The sequence below is a fragment of the Ochlerotatus camptorhynchus genome, unplaced genomic scaffold (assembly GCF_037179485.1).
Source record: "Ochlerotatus camptorhynchus isolate MF236.1 unplaced genomic scaffold, CSIRO-AGI_Acam_v1.1 ptg000248l, whole genome shotgun sequence".
In the NCBI taxonomy this organism is placed as follows: Eukaryota; Metazoa; Arthropoda; class Insecta; order Diptera; family Culicidae; genus Ochlerotatus; species Ochlerotatus camptorhynchus.
Window position 1 is genome coordinate 3,522,172 of NW_027040738.1, and position 20,811 is coordinate 3,542,982.

Here is a 20,811-nt window from a genome sequence, read left to right on the forward strand (position 1 = left end):
TCACTATACAATACATCTTAAAACTATAGTCAAAAGGTACAACACAATAAACACTTTATCTTCCGCTATCCAAAAAGCCTCCTCCATCAGAACTGGAGCCGCTTCCAGTGGTTTCATTGTATGGCAAATTGTTGTACGCCAACGAGGGTCAGAGCGCGTCCATTGCAGCAATGGACGCAAAACGTGGTCAGCACTCACACACTCATCACGAAACGGTTGCTTTCAAAAGTCGACGACGCATCGACCGAAAGAACTGCTGATGAAGAACAATGAAGAGGACCACACAATGGTTGCTGCCGAGAAAACAGACGATCGCGTAGCACACATCGAGAGTGGCCTGCTTTTGTCGACAGCCGAGTGAACACTCAGAATATTCTGGATGATTTGCTTTAAATTTTCAGCAAACTTTCCTCAATTTTATTAAAAACTTGTATAACTTTAAGTGTCCTTGTTAATATTTATATTTTTTTAAAAACAACAGTTTTATTATTTTGAAATATTGAGAACCTTAAAACTAGAGTAAAATCGTTGAACAAGAACTTCTGGCATTTTTTTTTACTTTTCAATAGGATTCTGAGAAAAAAAATACCAAAATATAGCTCAGAAAAAAATACAAGGGTCAGCCCTATGGGGTGGTACGCAATGGTGACTTAGGACAACTTGCTCTTATATCATAAATCTTATTTGTTAAGTGCAGCAGGAGCAGTGTTTTGTGTAGGAATGGGAATTTGGGCGGCGTTCTCTCTGTTTATACTCTTTTGTATGACGGACTTGACAAAAATGGTCCACAGCGACTCACGAAGAGCAACTGAGTCCGATCAATAGCGGTGCGGCTTCTTCCTCCTTCTATGGATGCTCATATGAACTGCAGCTCGCTGCTTGCAGGCAGCCTTTTGTTGTGTACTGAAGAACAATGTCAACGCCACGTGCCGAAAGCACTGCTGCTGATACTGCTGATGCCGACGATCGGACAACACCACACACGGTGATTGGAACTGAATTCGATCAGCGGTTGTCGGTAGCCTTGATAGCTAGTTGCTTGCGGGGAGCCTTTTGTTGTGTACTGGAGAACACCACCACTAGAGTGATGCAAAATTTGAAATATACGCTCCACAATACTTAAACGATTCCAAATTGGATCCTGATTAACCTCTCAAAATTTGAACCCATTTGGTGAGATACTGAGATCGCACAAACCATTTGAAGTTTGTATGGGAATTGGTGGTGGTAAAACCAAGATTTTTGTTCATGTCTATCTAATAATTCACCATATCGGTCTGCTTCAAAAACTTTCAACTGTACTTGTAGAAAATTTTCCCAGCTACAACTTTGCTGAAGATCACTTTTTGATTAAATGCAAGGATGGAAAGTTATCAATGGTTCAATGCGCTAATGTCTTATGATCATGCTCAATCAACTGCTCAGCAGGCAACATTGGTGTTTCTGGGGCGTTGAATAGGACACAAAAATCATGGCTACTATGTCACACTGAAAAATACAGTGTTGCCTACAGAGCAGCTGCTTGATCATGTCATAAGTTTACCAATCTCTTAAATAATTAATAACTTTTTCCTTTCTCGTTTTACATAGAAACAATCTTCAGCAAAGTTGTAGCTGAGAAAATTTTCTATAAGAATGGCTTTTGAACTGTTTCGCAGCTCAATATGGAAAAAGACTAGAATAGTCTAATGTGAGCTGTAGAGCTGTTCATAAGAATCGGTTTCTTTTAGTGAGCTGTTTTGCTCAACTCTAATACAATCTCTGATCACTGGTAGTAAACCTGTTGGTCCCCGATAACCATGAGTTGATGGGTCGATAGGGGTCAAGATGTGGAAGCTGCCTCTCTGGCGTCGATAGCATTGGTACTCAGTACGGAAAACAAGATCGACGGAAAACAAATCAAGGGGGAAAAAATAGAGCATACAGTAACCGAATGGAGCGACAAGAAAATATGCTTCAAAGGCAATGAACTGAAGCCGCAAACGATTATACCCCCCCTCTCTGCATTCTTATTGGTGGGAAAAAACTGTGACATCAACGTAAGGTGAAAAGATGAAAAATAGGAATCGTGAAATGAACCATTATTCAGCACACTGAATGTAATTTGTCAACAAGGAAAAGTGGAGAGCACAAAAAAAAAATGAATGCGCAAATTCGGAATACCAGTGGAAAAAGACCAAGAGCTCGTCCCCCGCCTCTCCACAAGCTTTACAAAAAAGCGACAAGATGTGTCAGAGTGAGTGTCGTCCTTTAGCTTGATCAGGAACAGATGAAAGAAATCATTTCAGTCTGTGGCAATAAAGAAAGTCGGGAATGCTCTTTTACCGAGGTCCTTTTATGTCTCGTTCAATGTGGAATGTGTCCGAATGATGGATGGTCATCTATTGTGGTGGACGCGTCCTTCTCGTTCGGACACATGTTCAATCACCATCAGGCAAATAAAGATTGACGTGATAATATCCAGACCAATAAAAAAAAAACCCTGGATAAAAGATACAAAACCAATTGAAGGCTAATTGCCTTTATTCCACCGGATCGAGGAAACAATTTCCTGTATCTTCAAACGCTTAAAACAAACTAAACATCCAACACACACTCACAATTGCCCATCAGACCAACCGATCGGCACGAACGCCGGAGAAGAGCAAGGCTGATCTGGAAATTAATTGTTAATAGAATAAGTTTAGCTCGGAAACATTCCAACCTCGATTTTGGTGGTTATTCCAACACCTAGGAGCAAATCTTCAGCAGCAAACTTTTGACCAACTACGAACTGACTGACTGACTGACTGACCGACCGACTGGACACCAGGAGCCAAGGTCCGAGTCGGGCAAGAGAAGCATTCTTCAACAATTACGAACTCACCTTCGCTTCTTCGGAGGATGTGCTGAGAGCCGGTGTCAGCCATGGCAGCCGACACGCGAGGCAAGCGGTTTTCCGACTCTTTAAGGCTCGTCGTGCGGCACCGAAAGGAAGCAAAAGTTTATTCCTAGTACAAAGATTCTTTTTAATTACTTTTAAGATTATTAAAAAAGTTTGCACGGCCATCGGGAGGGAAGTGAGGTGAAATAAATACTAAGACGCCAAGTTCAGGGTGTGAAATTGAAAGTATGCGAATGGGGAGCTTTGTTTGCGGGAAAATACGGAGGTTGGGTGTGGCAAGGTAACCAGGAAGGGCAGGAAGAGTTTAGTGCCGGGTTACAGAGATTGATTTTCTTTCTGCGGGGAGTGAGTGAGAAGGACTGAGTTTTTTTTTTGTCGGGTTGTAGATAGAGATAGATAGTTGATTGGAATGAGGGCTTTGCAATCAATGTGTGGGGAAATCAAAGAATTTCAATATTTTGTTTATACAATGGATTAAACTTTTGTGATAAAAGTACTAGGGAGCTTGGGAATACGAAAAAAGAATGTTTCCCTGTGCAGCAGACTTAGAAGCGGAATTTCCATTTCGTTTTCAAATGAAGGAATTTTGATCGTTGCACATGGATTTTCAAACTCAACGAAACAAAACAAGTTAAGAACACAGTATCCCAGAAGAATACCAATCTTCACAGACCTCACCACTGAGACAAAGGTGTTGCAAAAAATAATCTTTTCTTTGAAAATTATACACGATAAAAAAATTTAATAGCTTAAAAAATCATGAAAAAATCCAGAAAAGTGTTAAGTGTTAATGTGTTTGTAAAATGTGTAAGTGTAATGTAAGTAAATGTGTAAAGTGTTAATGACATTGCGCTCGAGAAAAATGCAACAGTTAAAAATTATCTCCAAAAATTCATTTTAAGTCGAATATTTTAGATATTCTCAGGGAATAAATAAACACATATTAGCTATGTTTTTGCAAATTTGGTTTATTCAACCTCCTCTCCTAGGCTAAATGCTCGCACCTTGGACATAACGCTACCCATCAAATCCTGTGAAACACTTGCGCCATCTTTCCTACACACTTTCGTCCACTCTTTCTTCAAATCCTTGTCGTTTTTTAAGACCTTCCCTGTTTTTCGGAGCTTGCCCTTCATATCCGCCCAGAATTGTTCTATTGGGCGAAATTCTGGCGAGTTTGACGGATTTTCCTCCACAACAATAACATTTGTGGCTTGTCACCGGTTTCGCGTAATAACACGATGCCACATCCTGCCAAAACAGAAATTGCCGCACTCACAGATCGCCTGCCACATTCAGAACTTCTTGGCAAATTTGTCGACCTTCTTCTTTCGTAACTTCTCCGGAACATCCAGGCGGGACTTTCCAACGAAAAACTCCAGGCCGGGGATCTGCTTGGCGTCTGCTTTAATGCACGTCTCGTCGTCTATTACGATGCATTTCGACTGCACCAACCACTCGCGGTACAGCTTCCTGACGCGGGATTTGGCCACCGTATTATGTTTATCGATTCGGTTAGGCGCCTTCCTTACCTTGAAGCACATAGCATATGTGGAACTTCTTGCAAAATAACTGACTAAAAGTCGACCCCTTTCTGTGTTGCCTCAGTGGTATAACTGGTATAGTTGGCCATTCGACAGATGCAAAATTTGAAATTTCCACTCCACAGCGCTCAAACGATTCAAAATTAGGCCCTGATTAGCCTCCCAAAATTTGAACTCATTTAGTGAAAACTGACTTGGCACAAACCATTTGAAAATGGGAATTACTATGGAGAAACCATAATTTTGGATCATATCTATCTCAAAATTCACCAGTTTACTCTACTTAAGAAAATAATAGCTGAGCTTGTTGAAAATTTTTTCAGCTACAACTTTGCTCAAAATCACTTTTTGTTCAAATGAAAGGAACAAAAATTATAAATGGTTCAAGTCACTGATGTCTTATGAATTATGATTATGCTCGATCAACTGTTCAGCAGGCAACATTGGTGTTTATGGCGCGTAGAATATGTGTGTGTGTGTATTCCCTCTAACCCCCACTGGCCGGCAGTGTTATTATGGAAGAACTCTCTCTACAATGTCGCATTTATGGTCATTGTGGACAGCTTTATTCCGGGTGTTAGAAAGTGATAGCTCTATTGCAGATCTAGCAACCCATTTCAGAATGTCTGGAGAGCCACGCCCATTCCGAGGTTACTTTCACTTACAATAAGCCCCGCATGTATGCATCACCGTTATCAAATGGATATTGCTGATACATACACACTTCCAGGTTCGAAAATCTTCTTTTCAACCCTGGCATGTATTTAGTGTAATTTTGATATTTTTTTTTTTTTAATAAATGGAAAGCTCTCACCATATTCTGCTCTTCCGCCGTTGTTATTTGCTTCTTTTGGAATCCCTTGGACTTTTTCTCTAACGCTTCGTATTTCATTCCGTGCTTCACCGGTAATTTCCTTCCATAGACCGTCCTTGGTTGGTTGGTTCTAATGTGATTCCGCGTTTTTTGGTCGGTTTGATGTCCACCATATGTTATTGAATTGCCATGGTGATCTGGGACGAGGCTCACGTCCAAAGTCACTCGTCCATCGAGCGCTCCGTTTGCGAAAGTAGAATGAAAGAGATACGAAAGGGATCAGTTTCAAGAAGTGACAGTTTCATCAGATTCCCCAACTTACCATACTCAAGCAAAGTAAGAATATACAAGCTATATTGCGACTATATGGTTACTTGGGTACTCGTATGGCCGTCAGAATGGTTCATCGGTTGCGAAGTGAAGTATTTCTGAAAGTGTTGTGTAATATTTCTCAATGTTTTGAATTTATCCTAACGTTACCTCAATGTTATATCACAGACAAGCAGACACAACACATTGAACATTTATAATTGTAAACCCTACTACCATCTGTCGTATATACTTTGATGGGCAATACACTCAACAGATGGTAGTAGTGTGTAAACGTCAAACGCTAGGGATTTGATTGTGTGCACCACAAATGGCAGCACTACCAACTAAGAAACATTTAAATTGACCGTTAAAAACGATTTTGATGAACGTTTTAAGAGTGTTATGTCTGCTTTTCTGTGATCATACCTTCACTATCGCAACTTCGGGTAATCTGCGAAAGTACTTGCATTTTTCTCAGGCACTTTTGATCTAACTGCAATTACTCTCTCATACTCGAAATGTGCCACGCCCAGATTGGCACAACGACGCCCTATACGCTCTCTAACCGAAGCGCAGGGGTGTTTATGGCGCGTAGAATATAGGTCAAAAATCATGGCTACTATGTCACACTGCAGAATACAGTGTTGCCCAAAATACAGTTGCTTAATCATGCCATAAGATTATCAATCTTTTAAACAATTAATAACTATTTAATTGGACGTCTGAAAACCAATTTTCTGCAAAGTTGTAGCTGATAAAAATTCCCATAAGAATAGCAAAAGAATTTGTTTACAGTACAATATGTAGAAAGGCTAGAAGACAAGGAGCAAAAAGTTTTGTTTTCCCATAGTAATTTCAATATAAACTTCAAATGGTTTGTGCCAAGTCAGTTTCTTATCAGATGAGTTTAAACTTTCGGAGGCTAATCAGGACCCGGTTTGAAACCGTTTGAACACTGTGGAGCGAAAATTTCAAATTTTGCATCAATCTATTTGCCATCGATATGTCAAAATAAAATTCTCGTGATATCAACACTGAGCGTCCCCAAGGACCAATGTCGAAAACGTAAACAACGTCTGTAATTTCTATATGGGGGTACACTGTGTGAAAACCGAAAATGGAACATGTAACAAAATTATGAAAGATTTTGAACGTTAATTATTCAGCTGCCCCTGGACCAATTTCAATAATTTTATCACCAATCGATCAGAAATATTTCTACGCACCTTTTATTTTAAGGCTTTACCATTTTTTTAAATGTTACTATTGAAAATTGCACGACTGTTGCGCAACTGTTTTTTTTTCTAAAGCGATTTCCCTAACACAGATTTCAAAGTTTAATTCCATCCAGTATCACCAAACGGTGTTTATTCAATCCCCGAGTGGTAAGTGGTGATGTTTTCCAGTACACAACAAAAGGCTCCCCGCAAGCAGCTAGCTATCAAGGCTGCCCTCAACCGCTGATCGGATTCGGAGGTGTGAGGTGATGTATGGTCGTCGGCATCTGCAGCAGCAGTGCTTTCGGCGCGTGGCGTTGAACACTGTTCTCCAGTACACAACGAATGGCTACCTGCAAGCAGCGAACTGCAGTGCACATGAGCATCCATAAAAGGAGCTAACAGTGTTGAAAATCGTTTCAATAGGAATTTTCCGATGTTATAATTCTCCACCGACGGCAATAAAACGCAATATTCGGTTTTGGGAGAATATAATTTTCCTGTAAGATGCAGGACATTTGTGATCAATATTAGTTATCAATTTTGTGTTTCATAAAAGTTTCAATTAAATTCAGTATTTGTGCCTTATAGATGTAAGTTTAGATGGAAATTTTAGTCGGTAAGACTTACGTTTAGTTCCTTTAGCATATAACTCCCGGCTGGGATTTAAGTGGGTTCTCGACCTGATTATTGTGGTTGTCCTAATGGTAATAGAGTTTAGCGTTTGTTGTGTTTATTACTGTACCTATGTATGACCTTACCGATTGGCTTTCGTAGGGTAAGATTAATATGGTTTAATCCTCTCGTGACCTTTGAAACGCAATTGACGGCAATATCCTACGTAATTAAGTAGATTAATAGTAATTTTCGAGGAAACAATGTAGTTTAAGTTTCTCACCGATTGTAGTGTCTAATAGAATTGCGGCACTACTGCAAAGCTGGTGTTATTGTTGTGGGTAACCTAATTATAACTAATAGCAATTAAGTTTCGTTTAAGATAGTTTTAAGTGATCTCAGCTTACCGGCTCAAACAATTTCACGGTTAATTTTAATATTTAGCACCTAGGTTCACGAATTTAAGATTAATTTAAGTTCAATTTAATAATAGATGCATAAGATACATTTAGGACTGAGAATGTTATAATTTTCGATTCCAATCGTGTGGCTCTATCTTTTTATCCTCTTGCTTACTCTTCCGGTGTCAGATCGGTACCTGTCACTCCGCTGTCAAACCCACTGCAGGGATGTTCTGACACGGTAGGTGCGCTCAGGCCAGTGCGGCCAACACTCCCCCCAGGGTACGACAACCCCTGGTTGGCTTACTCTCCGTCGCACCATACGTCTAGAACAGCAAGCTTCGTCGCCGGGCGATCGTATACGCCACTCGCTGTCCTCACGGTTGCGGACCGAACCTGGTCTTCTTGGCTGACTTTGGTGCTGATGACTTTACCCTTCGGCCAACAATTGCGGGGCATGTTGCAATCAGCGATGACTACAATATCGCCCACGGCGATCGGTTTTGTATGACGAAACCACTTGGTTCGGCGAGTGATTTCTGGAAGGTAGTCCGACACCCAACGCTTCCAATATTGGTTCGCTAAAATTTGCGACGTACACCAGTTCTGTCTCAGGGCTGCGCCGCTATCATCGAGGCATGTGATCGGTTTCGAACCGCTGGACGATCCAAGCAGGAAGTGATTCGGAGTCAACGCTGGGGCCGAATCCTCATCAATTGGCACGTGAGTTAGTGGACGCGAGTTGACCGTATTCTCCACTTCAGTTAGCAGATTGCGGAATACTTCATCGGACGTCTTCTTCGACGAACAAACAACCATCAAGTTGTTCTTGACGGTGCAAATCAATCGCTCCCAGCTACCGCCCATGTGTGGTGACAGAGGTGGGTTGAACACCCACTCAATCCCAGAGCTCGTGAACTCTCTCATCAGTTCGTGTTGGTTTACTGCTTCGTTGGCTTGCTTCAGTTCCCGATTTGCACCGATGAAGTTCGTACCACGGTCACTGTAAATCTTCTGGGGAATGCCACGCCGTGCAATGAAGTTACGGATCGCCATGATGCAGGAGCTTGTGCTAAGCGAATGTACAACTTCAATGTGGATTGCCCGCACCGTCAGACAAGTGGCTAACATTGCCCACCGCTTCTCAACCCTCCTTCCGACGACAACTTCAACCGGCCCGAAATAGTCAACTCCGACTTGCGTAAATGGTCGTGAAAATGCAGCGAGGCGGGCTGGCGGAAGATCGGCCATATATGGTGGGCTGGGTGTTGTGTGCTGGTTCTTGCACCACTGGCAATCTTTCCGTACTCGCTCGTAACAGGCGCGTAGATGAGGGATGTGAAACTTCTGCCGTATTTCATTGATAACGGTTTCGTGGTTTTGGTGGTGGTATTTGTGGTGGTAGTATGCTACGATCAGGGTGGTGGTGTGGTGATTTCGATTGAGAATGATTGGCTGCTTCGCATCATCGGTGGCGTAGTGACAAGCAGCAATCCGTGTTCGCATGCGCAGGACTCCACGTTCGTCCAACCATGGCGATAACTGGTATAGCGAGCTGGTTTTAGGGACAGTACTTGTGGAAGAATCGGCTCTGGCTTTCTGAAGAGCAGCAACTTCGTCGGGATACGTTTCCCGTTGCGCGAGTCGTATCACCGAACTCTCGGCGATCAGCATGTCATTTGCTGTAAGTGGTGCCGTGTTAATCGGTCTCCTGGCGTGCATTAGGCGACAGTTATTCGCGAAACGATGAACGAGTGCTGCAACTTTAACCAGCCTCTTCCAGCTTGAGTATTTGCTGACACTGATGACGGGTTCCGACGGTGCGTGATGACCCAGAAAGGAAGGGCGAAGTTCGGTCTCCGTAGATCCACTAAGTGTTGGCGATGGCGGCCAATCTTCTTCAGCGTGCCAGAGAAAGTTTGCTCCTTTGAACCATCTATGATCTGATGACATATCTGGTAGGCTACTCCACTTGGTAGCGTCGTCAGCGCAGTTTAGCTTGCTCGGGACCCCCCGCCATTCACGTGCTTCCGAAATCTCTACAATATCACTGATCCTGTGACCAACGTATTGACTATAGCGGCGATGGTCCGAGTTGATCCAGCATAGGATGTCTCGGGAATCTGACCAGTACACCTTCCTGCAGATCTGGATCAGGACAGCGATCCTTCGACAGCGCGAGCCAAACGGGCGCCAAGGACTGCAGCTGCTAGTTCCATCCTTGGGATCGACATAAAACTTAAGCGGTGCGACTCTTGTTTTTGCGGCGCCGATGGAGCAGATGATCGTTCCGGTATTGACGAAACGCAGATAGCAAACGTCGGCCATGCCATTTTCGCTGGCATCCACCATCGTGTGGAGTTGGCTATCGTCGGCTTCTTCCGCGGGGTATTTGGAGTTATAGCATCGAGGGATTTGAACCTGTTCAACTCTAGGTAGAACTTGCAGCCATGTGTTCCATTTTTCGTTTGCATTGTCGTCGATTTCTTCGTCCCATTGCACACCGGACCGCCAGATTTGCTGGAGCAGGATCTTCAGGAACGATAGAAAGTGGGAAATCAAGCCGAGCGGATCGAAAATGGTCATTAGAACACGCAGCACTTCCCGCTTCGTCGGACGTCGTTGGCCTTCTAGCAGAGCCTGGTCGTAGCGGCTCCATCCAACTTTGTAGGTAAAGACGTCGTCGCTCGTGTTCCACCACATGCCTAACACCTTCTCAGTGGCCAGCTCTGGAGATAAGTCGAGACATTTTTCGTCGGTGTTTGCCTCCTGTAGCGATGAAAGTACTTTTCTCGAGTTACTTACCCAATTTCGGATCTCAAAGCCACCCTGCTCGTGTACATGCTTAACATCCTTCGCCAACTGGATCGCTTGCTCTTCTGTATCCACACTGACGAGCATGTCATCTACGTAATGAGACTTCATGATAGCTTCGCATGCAGCTGGATATTTGTTCGCGAATCTTTACGCATTGGTATTTTTCACGAACTGTGCAGTGCTTGGGGAGCAGCAAGCCCCGAATGTCATAACCTGCATCACGTACACTACTATGGCTCCATGGTCATCTATCCAGAAGAAACACTGACATAACTGGTCTTCGGCTCGGATCAGTACCTGGTGGAACATTTCACGGATATCACCAGTCAGTCCGATGCGGCGTTCCCGAAACTGAAGTAGAATTGCGAGAAGTGAGCTCAACAAGTGAGCGCTGAGTTCAAGGACATGCCGTGAGCGATAGCTGCTGCGTCCTACACAATTCGCCCCTTCCCAGGTTTATTTGGGTTGGTAACGGGAAAAATTGGCAAATACCAGCGTCGTGGAATCTTCTGGTTGATTTCTTCGTCTGTAAGCTTCCGGATGTACTCCTTCTCCACATACTCGGTTATCTTTGATTGCAGGATCTTTGACATTTCCGGGTCTTTCTCCATCCGTTTCTTTAGGCACTGCAATTGACGCAGCGCCATTGATCTACTGTCTGGCAATCGGGTGTCATTGTATCGCCACAGCAATCCGGACTCGTATCGATTATCTTTACGACGGGTCAGCGACTGAAGCAATAAAAATGCTCGTTCATCTTCAACGGATAAAAGCACCTTCTCCGATTTAGTCACCCCGAGACTGTCTAATGAAAAGTAGTCCTTCATAGCCTGGTGTAAGTCCTCGTCTGACTTAACACTACAGGGGAATACGTGGAAGGTGTAATGGTGTAGGTTGGCGTCGTTCCCGGAACCCCATCCTCCACATACCGTCCAAAAGAGGCGCGTCTTTATAGCGATTGGTTGACCGATTCCCCCTTCACGATTTTTCAGGCCAAGACTGAGCTTGGCGTGCTTCATCCCTATAAGAATGCGTGGACGAGCGTCGCGATAAGATTCGATCGGCAGATCTTGGAGGTGTGGATACAACTGTGACAACTCAGCCATGTCCATCGTTTGCTGGGGCAACAGTAGCTCTTTCACCGTCCTCACGTCACTCAAGTGGAATTTCTTGCTTTCGTTCTTAACACCACCAATGTGAAGATTATAGATGCGAGAATCCGCCTCGTGTCGTTCAGTTCCTCCAGTCCACCGGAGACACAGAGGGCTTACAGTGCCATCAAGCTGAGGCTCGTTAGCAAGCTCCTGATCGAGCAGCGTTAATGCAGAACCTTCATCTAAGAATGCATACGTGCGTATTGCTCTCTTGTTTCCGTACAACACTACTGGGAGATAACGGAACAATACTGAGCTGACGGTTGTCTGATGGGTGTTGCATCTAGACTTGCTAGTGCTGGGTTGCGGAGATTGCTCACGCCTGGCCGTAGTTCCGGTGCTTTTCGGCTTGTCCTTCGAATCGTTGTGCAGCAGCTCGTGGTGCCGGTAGGTGCATCCGTCTTTGCCACACGGTTTCGCTTTGCAGTATCCTTTATGGATGCGCAGACATGTACGGCAGTAGCCAAATTCCCTTACGGCGGCCCAACGCGATTCTCTAGAGAGCTCCAGAAAACGATTGCACTTATCAGCCGACTTGCAACTTCTCCTGCAGATTGGGCAGGCTTCCTGGTACGATGATGATTCTGCCGTAGGTGGTTCTTCGAAGTCGCTGCTGTAATTCTTTTTAGGATGAAAGGTTTCAGAATGGGCGTTAAGGTACGTGTTTCCTTTCTTATTCCCGTGTGCATTTCGAGTTGGCTTCTCGTCTTGAACCGCCAAGGGGAATACAACAACACTCACTGCTTCCGCCAAGCCATAAATCCACTCACTGAAGGTCGCCAGGTTGACCGTTGACAGCGTTCGACGATGCTGTGCCCAGTTGAGTTTAAGCGACGGTGGTAGCTTTCCGACAAGCTGATGTAGTAAAGTGACATTATACATGTACTCCTGCATGGTGCGTCGGGCCCACGTTAGGCACCATAGACATTTCATCGAATCCCGTCGATCAGGAAGAGGTAAAACTCAGGGGATGGATATGGCTGTCATATCGCTTAAGTTTGCTGCGTACCGAACATCTGCAACGTTGTCAGCGGTACCATGATATGTTTTGTTGTTTTGATGTTGAGTACGTGTATTCAGCTATATGTCAAACCCCTGGTAAAACTTCTGCACGTTCCTGACACGAAGTGTTACGGGGGGAAGTGTTACGTTTGCAACCACTCGACGAGCCCCTTGAAGAAATGTTTGATATTGTTGTGTGTTTGTTTGTCGTTCTTCTGGGTTTTCTCGGACACGCCCGTGCTGTCAATGATCACAGTCACAATAGATCAGTGAAAGCAAGCGACGGCACGGGCGCATTCGAAGAGCAAATCGCTCTGTTGGCTATTCCAATGCGAGAAAACACCGAAGTTGTAAGTACTGTAATGTATTTTATTTTGATGTGTTTTTTAATTATATAAATATTACAGCCTTGTAGCATGTGGCAAATATTTAAATTGTTTTATTTGCTCTGCTAAAAGATCGGTGCCCATCGCCATTGTTTTCAACAAATAGCATTACTCAACCATCACGACAAAACGCTCTTTTTTAGGACCACCATAAATTTGTACAAGAATATTTTTTGGACATTTGTCAAGGTCATCCATCGGATGTATCGCAAATACACATTGGCATCAGTTAGGGTAAGACAATGGCAACATTGAGGGTGCAATTTCAATGTCGGGCGCGGCATGAGAGTGGTCTGATCATCCATAGATGATGGATTTTAATTCTGAATACGCCAATCGATAGGAATTTTTTCAACGAATCTTTTTAAATTAAGATTATCATTTTTCAAAATGTCACTATTGAAAATTACACGAATATGCAACTGTTGCTGTGATAACTAAAATTATCACCGATTGCCTGTGAAAAGCGCTTTCCCTAACACAGATTTCAAAGTTGAATTCCATCCGGTTTATTAAATCACCACGCTCTCCAGTGCACAACAAAAGACTGCCTGCAAGAAGCGAGCTGCAGCCCACATGAGCATCCCTGGAAGAAGGATGAAGCCGCACCGCTATTGAACGGAATCAGTAGCTCTTCGGGAGTCGCTGTGGGCCACCTATGTCAAGCGCGTCATACTAAAGAGTATAAACAGAGAGAACCCCGCTCAAATTTCTAGTCCTACACGAAAAACAAGCTCCTGCTACAGTTAAAAAATAAGATTTATTATATAAGACCACGTAGTCCTACGTCACCATTGCGTACAACCATAGAGGTAACTCTAAGACTAGAAGGTCCCGAAGAAACGTGCTCAACTTTTTGGCTCAGCTCTGGTACTCTCTTCGGTCCCTTATTCACGCCTCGAAACATAGGAAAATCCATGAACCCCTCATTTTATCTGTCAAACTTTCATATCTAATCAAAACAAACATTGTGTAGTACTAGAATTTCGACTGGAATGGGGTACGTTAATCGTTTGCTTGGGACCAATAGGCTAGTCAAGTAGTGAGCCAATTTCAATAGTTTTTTTTTCGTAAATTTCTCGTAGTTCAAAGTCAATACATGTAAGCCACCAATTCTATCGAATAGGGAGACTTTCCCTCTATATAATCATTGTGGTGGTATGCTTGAGTGGTTCTTCATTCTCGAGATTTTGGCGGAAAAGTCATTGTTTACGTTTGCGACATTAATTCTTATGACAGAGAAGCACATATATGGTTGAATGCTCAGTAAACATTTACGTTGACGACGACTCTGCAACTCTTTACTCCTATGCTAAAGTACTCTTTGAAAAAGTTTTTCTTGAAAACATAGTATCTTAAAACATAGGACCTCAGTAACTACATCTCTCGGCCTTAAACAAGCTTGCTCGCTAACTCGCAAACAATATTGCATAAAAATTCTATAGAATGTATAGAAACGTCAAAGTAATCCGATGGCAGTGCTACGACGCGGAACTGATAATATTCAAATCAACCGTTAAATGCGTGAACGAAGATACACAATGAAGTGTTACGTCTGTTTGTCTGTGCCATAAGCATCTGACAGTCTGTGCGTCAAATCTAGCGTACTTTGTCTTATCTCTTCACTCTCTCACGGTACCAGTGAGAATTTCTCATAGGGGTAAAGAGCTACAGAGTGACCGAAAAGGCGATTTGTAAATTGTCAAGGTAATGCGGCCATTCTTTTTCGACTAGCTCTACAGGGGGCTCATCAAAGGATTTTTTAAACTATTATCTTCAAGTCGGTCAGAAGAAAATCAAGAGCATTATTAACCAGTAGTATTGATCACTGTGCTCTTAGTAAGTCAACTTATGAATGTTATTTCAGCATGAAATATTTTGTTTATGGATATAAACGTTTACATAAAAAGTCAATTTTTTTCTAAAAAAAATTAGAAATAAAACTAGGGTAAATGAGCCAGTTTTAGGCCCTTATGGTAATCGAAACGGCCCTATGTAAAATTTCACATTTTCACATTATTTTAATTTTTTTTTCGATACAAAGTTCTTACATTGTTAGTTTAGTTAGTTTTCTTTATTATCGAGACTTTCAGCCACTATATGTTTTGCCACAGATCTACGCAAATAAAACCATCTAATCTAATCTAATCTAACACCAACGCAGCCAGTTCATGAAAGCATCCTGGAAAATGATGGATATAAATACCTCCATCATTTTTCTTGTCTATTTGGTATATGCTTCACATCGAAGATGCGTCACACATATCAAAACGGCCAGGCCTACTGTGCAGCATTTAAGGGGCAAGATGATTCAGAAAACATCGGGCCTGTTTGAATCGAAGATTTAAACACGATGCTTCAGAATCCAATACAGTGGAAGTTCGCTAATTGGGGGTTCGCTAATTGGGGCGCGACCCAATTAAAAAGCAGTCATCCGTCAAAATCTGATGTCAAAATCATGCTGACGTTTTGATGTCATATTTTTTGGGGGGTCTTTCAATGATTGATAAAAAATAACGAAAAACAAAATATTTGTTGTAAAAAATCAATTTAATTCATAAATAAGCAAATTAAAACAAAACAGTTACAGATTGCGTCTCTTCCACTCTGCTTCCAGCAATTCAGTTCGCAGGGTTTTCAGTTTCAAAGTCTGAGCGGGATTGTTCTGTACGAATTGGATCACGTTATCAAGCGACTTCATCGCGGTTGGAAAATCGATGTCTTCGGGTTCTTCGTTTTCAGTAGCGAGGGCACTTCCGTTCAAAGCCTCCGGGGTGGTATCCAACCATTCTTCCTCCGTGAAAGTTAAATCGTCTGCTTTATTCAAAACTGCGCTGACTATTTCTTCGTCTCTGAACACTTCGCTGGTTATTGAAACTGTTGTACCATTGGAATCTACTACTCGATCCTCAAGCCAAAGCTGGATTTGCTCGTCGGTTGTGTTTGTTCCGGCTATGCCATCAATTGATGCTACAAGGGACTTGAAATCAGCAAAAAGATCCTCCGCCTGTTCAGACATGCTCCATTCACAACCTGGAAACTCATCGAACAACTTTTTCCAGGAATTTTCAATGGTAACCTGACTGATTTCGTCCCAAGCTTCAGCAATCCAATCAATACTCTGCCGTAAGGACACATTATTCACCCGTTGTTCCAAGGGCAAATCTTCGTTTTCCAAAACAAGCTTAAGCATCAGCTTCCGTTTGTACCTGGTTTTGATTGCGTTGATCACCGACTGATCCATCGGCTGGCATTCTGCTGTCACATTTGGTGGAAGGTACATCACTTGAATTAATCCATCATCACTCTTCAAATCATCGCATCCATCGTAGTGAGCAGTACAGTTATCCAGAACCAAAAGCGCTGACGGTTCCAAATCGTGCTCAGCAGAGAACTTCCGGACAGCGGGAATGAACTCGTCATAAAACCAGGTACGGAACAACTGACGTGTCATCCAAGCTTTTTTGGAATTGTAGTAGGATACCGGTAATGATTGCTGAAAGCCACGAGGAAATCCACGGGGGTTCTCGGCTACCCCAATGAACATCAGTTTCATTTTGAGAGAACCATCCATGTTCGAGCACGGCATGAATGTGAATCGGGTTTTGTTGAGCTTTCGTCCCGAAGCGACTGTCTCGTCCCATAATGCGATAGTGCGTGATGCCATCAGCTTGGTGAAAAGTGCTGATTCATCTGCATTAAAAATTTGGGCTTTTGTCACATTCATTTCCAATACTTTCTTCATGAGCACTTCCTTGAATTTAAGGTACGCTTCTCTATCCGCGGAAGCTTTCTCTCCTGCCACCACCAAAACACGTAATCCGAAACGCTGTTTAAAACGGCGCACCCAGCCATCCGAAATCAAAAAAGCAAGATCCAGATAAACACCAAGATCTTGAAAGCATTGGAACAGTTGTTCTGCTTTGGCCTTGATCACATCCAATGTGACAATAATATTAGCCTCACGTTGTTGCAAAACCCATAGGTAAAGCGCTTCCTCCATTAAGGGAAAATTCTGCTCCTTCATCGTTTTTCGATTTTCCACGCCATGTTCTCTGAATTTTTCTAGTTTCATCCGAATTGACTCCTTATTTTTCAAAAATCGACCGACCGAGGATGCTCTGACACCAAACCTTTTGCCTAACATTTCGTGGGAACCGTTTCCTGCTTCAAATTCCTCGATTATTCTCACCTTCTGAGCCAAGGTAAGCGTAGTGTGCTTCCGTTTCACGACTTGCTTATTATCCACTCCGGAACTGGAAGCTGATACTCCTTCCATTGTGAAAGCTGAACAAATTTCAGGAGGATAATTGCTACAACATTACAAACAACGTATGAATGCACAAATATTTACCAGCGCCGGAAATAACTCAACAAAATATTCAATCGATTCACTCAATTTACACTCACGCAAGACAAAAACTAAGTAGCTGCTCACAGCATCAGTTAAGCAGACGAAAGACTGAAAACCAAAACAAACGAGTCAAGCGCCCCCCGGTCAACTTTGACACTTGTCGACACCCCCCAATTAGCGAATGCCATTCGATAATTGGGGTGCAGTCGTGCCCCAATTAGCGAACGGCTACTGTAAATGGAAGAAACGTGGACATCTTGTACCGTACGTTCCGATTTTGGTAATTATATAATTGGTTGGTCGTTGGAAGCATCAAAGCTAGAAAGGTTAAGTGATGTTCCATTTCCTTTTGACAATTGGGACATGAGCACTAACTCTTGTCCTAGCCTTTTATGGCTTATGGCTATAGCGCCATTACTTGGTTTCTGAAAAGAGAAGAGGGAAATGAAAAGGAGAAGGACAAAGGGAAAAGGATTATGTAAACTCTATGAACATAAACAATATTTTTGAATTGAAATATACAGTACATGAATGCATAACGGCGGTGGTCACTACCCGAGTCTTGTCACTATTATTAAGTCATAAAAAGTAACAAGAACTAAAATGTTATCCTTTGATTACTGGAAAATCCTGATTCCCCAGTTTGAAGTTATCACGACTAGGGTTTGGTGGTAGATCTTATACCAGTAACGCACCACAAAAAAGTGATTCCCCAACGTTACTGGATAAAAATTTAAACAAAATGCAACGAACTCACCAAGTTTAGCCAATTGAACCTGAAGGCAGCTTGCTATGTGTTGATGTAGAAGTCCAAATTGTAGACGAAGCTTGATGACATAAACTAGTCCAGTTTATGGTAGTTGAGCGAAATGTCTTTCCTCGATTTGAGATAAAAAATGGTCGGATGTATGTAGTCGATTTTTGATGCACACTTGGAAATAACTTATTTAAAAGATGAGACGTAAACAAACATGTCGTACCTCGAGACTGAAAACTTCGTTGCTCGACGAAGAGTACGTGTGATTGAGCTATATTTCGCATCTGTTATTACTCAAATTTATGTCAATGTCGCTCTCAGAGCATCTAAATTTACATTAATTTTTCTAAGTGTATGTGCATTGGCAAGCCTTTTCGTGGCCAATTGTCAGGTTCAGCGCTGCGACTCAACGCTGAGACGAATGCTGGAACTAATGATGGGACGAATGATGGGACGCCTCATGGAGGTTCTACTTGTCTTCGGAACAGCTTTCCAGTGGGAAATAACAGAGAGGTAGAATGATTTTACATACAATACAATGGATACAATGAGATGCAGCTCTCGCAGGACTTCTTCTATCTTAATGAACTCGCTGACAAACTCCTGGGCCTGGTTTTGACCAGATCAGCAACCAATTATAAATAATAAAAAAAAAACTGCACGAAAAAAAAGTCCCGTTCGATCACACGCACAGTCTACTCCTTCTCAAGTCGTGGGCACATCATCAACCTCAAACATGGATTCACGGATGCAAAGTACAAACTGACAAAAAACGATAAAAAGAACGATCTCACCAAGTCTGCAACTAGACGCTATGCCACTTTTCAGCGTAGCAATCCCAATTGTAGATAATCCACTTCTTGACAGGAACCAACATATACCATTCTGGTTCATCTGTCTGAAATTCCAAGAGTAATGCTCTCCTTTGATAGGTTCAGCGATCCGCCATACCTCCATCATAATATCGTGAAGTCACAAGTTCATTTGAAGCTCCACCTTGGTTTCAAAGCCACTTGTAAAAATACACGCTGCCCGGGGCTCAGAAGCAGCCATTGCAGTACAGCCCTTATGAGACAAACTTCAGATCTCTATTTGCTTGACTTCTAGGTAGAGTCAAAGTCTTGTTGATCTCAAAAAAAAAATCACTCGAGCAGCACCCAAATAGTGAAAAAAATTAGATCAGCGAAAATAAACGTGACGTTCGTTCACAAGCCTGTCAAATTCCTGCCCAGGAATTTTATCGAAAACTGCCAGGCAGTAACGTTTCGTCGTCCATAACCACGCAATCGTATTTTGTTAGGCAGAGATTTTCGTATCGAGCATGCAGGATCGAATCGCGATGTGCTTCGATCTACGCAAATAAAACCATGAACATTTATTTCAAATTTTATTTAGGCCCTAGGGCTGGACCACCAGTGTCAAAACTAGTACACTAATCTTACGTAAAATAGATCCAAACGATTACATTCATTTATAAATAAAAGGTTGCTTGAAAAAAAATTAGTTCTTGGTAACATTGCCACAGCAAGCTGGGAGTTCCAGCCTGGGACCTTACCCGAGCAGGAGAAAATAACTTATGAAAAACTAATTCTGCTCCTCATACCAAAATTTGGTATTTATCAGCCTGACATAAGCTGTAAATACCAAACAATAATACCAAAAAAATTCATGCAAAATACCACCCAAATGTCGGGCTCATCCATACCAATTTAAGGTATCGAGCTATTCGTTTTTGCGCGGGTGGCCATAGTGGTCTAACAAAGTTTGTTTGGATCCTGTTTAGCCCCTCCTTTGCCGTTTAGATCAATCTTTCCACGTTTTTTAGTAATTGAAGTAGATCTTTGTGTTGGGATTTGAGCCTAAAATTTCGATTGGCCGCAGTTGAGAAACTAATGAAGGGTTGAATCCTTGGGTATTACAATTATCGAAGCGCTCGGTTTGATTTATCGTCCTGCTCTCTGGGCTTCAAAATGTATGCAGTAAACTCCTAATTTGTGCGGTGGTATATTTCCACCAACGAATCTAAATGAAATCAAAGGTTGATGCAACTAAAGAGTGATACGGTCAAAATTTGGTCAATATCAACTTGACGTATTTCTTTCAATTTTGCATTTAAAAAACCTGAACACCCCTCATTTTGAAGGTGTGTGTGTGTAGAATGTTGCTCCTATTTTGATTTTGGAATTCACTCTTCAGTTGTCAAAATGCCGTCCAAGCAAGAAGAGCAGCGTATCAAAATTTTGCTCGCGCATCGCGAAAATCCGAGCTACTCGCACGCAAAGTTGGCAAAATCGCTAAAAGTTGCCAAATCAACCGTTACAAATGTAATTAAAGTGTTTGGGGAACGTTTGTCGACAGCCAGGAAGTCTGGATTGGGGGGAAATCGAAAACCGGAAGCCGCTGAGACGACAAAGAGAGTTGCCGGTAGTTTCAAGCGAAACCCTAACCTCTCTCTCCGAGATGCAGCAAATAAGCTGGGTGTATCTTCTACAACCGTGCATCGAGCCAAAAAACGAGCCGGACTATCGACTTACAAGAAGGTAGTGACTCCAAA

At 42.6% G+C, this 20,811-nt stretch overlaps 3 protein-coding genes across 3 annotated transcripts; all 3 read right to left on the bottom strand.

The window, feature by feature from the left end:
• Positions 1–8,090: 8,090 nt before the first annotated feature.
• On the bottom strand, positions 8,091–10,712 carry LOC135704840 (uncharacterized). Its single transcript, XM_065226352.1, has one exon. It carries the CDS (start codon positions 10,710–10,712, stop codon positions 8,091–8,093), a length of 2,622 nt encoding a protein of 873 aa, XP_065082424.1.
• Positions 10,713–11,035: 323 nt separating this feature from the next.
• Positions 11,036–12,652, bottom strand: LOC135704841 (uncharacterized). The gene has a single exon (XM_065226353.1). The coding sequence runs from the start codon at positions 12,650–12,652 to the stop codon at positions 11,036–11,038; it is 1,617 nt and encodes a 538-aa protein (XP_065082425.1).
• Positions 12,653–15,730: 3,078 nt separating this feature from the next.
• LOC135704844 (tigger transposable element-derived protein 2-like) lies at positions 15,731–17,723 on the bottom strand. Its single transcript, XM_065226354.1, has 3 exons — positions 16,963–17,723; positions 16,883–16,900; positions 15,731–16,776 (listed from the first exon to the last, which is right to left on the bottom strand). The coding sequence occupies exons 1-3, from the start codon at positions 17,423–17,425 to the stop codon at positions 15,731–15,733; spliced, it is 1,527 nt and encodes a 508-aa protein (XP_065082426.1). The 5' UTR covers positions 17,426–17,723.
• Positions 17,724–20,811: the final 3,088 nt, after the last annotated feature.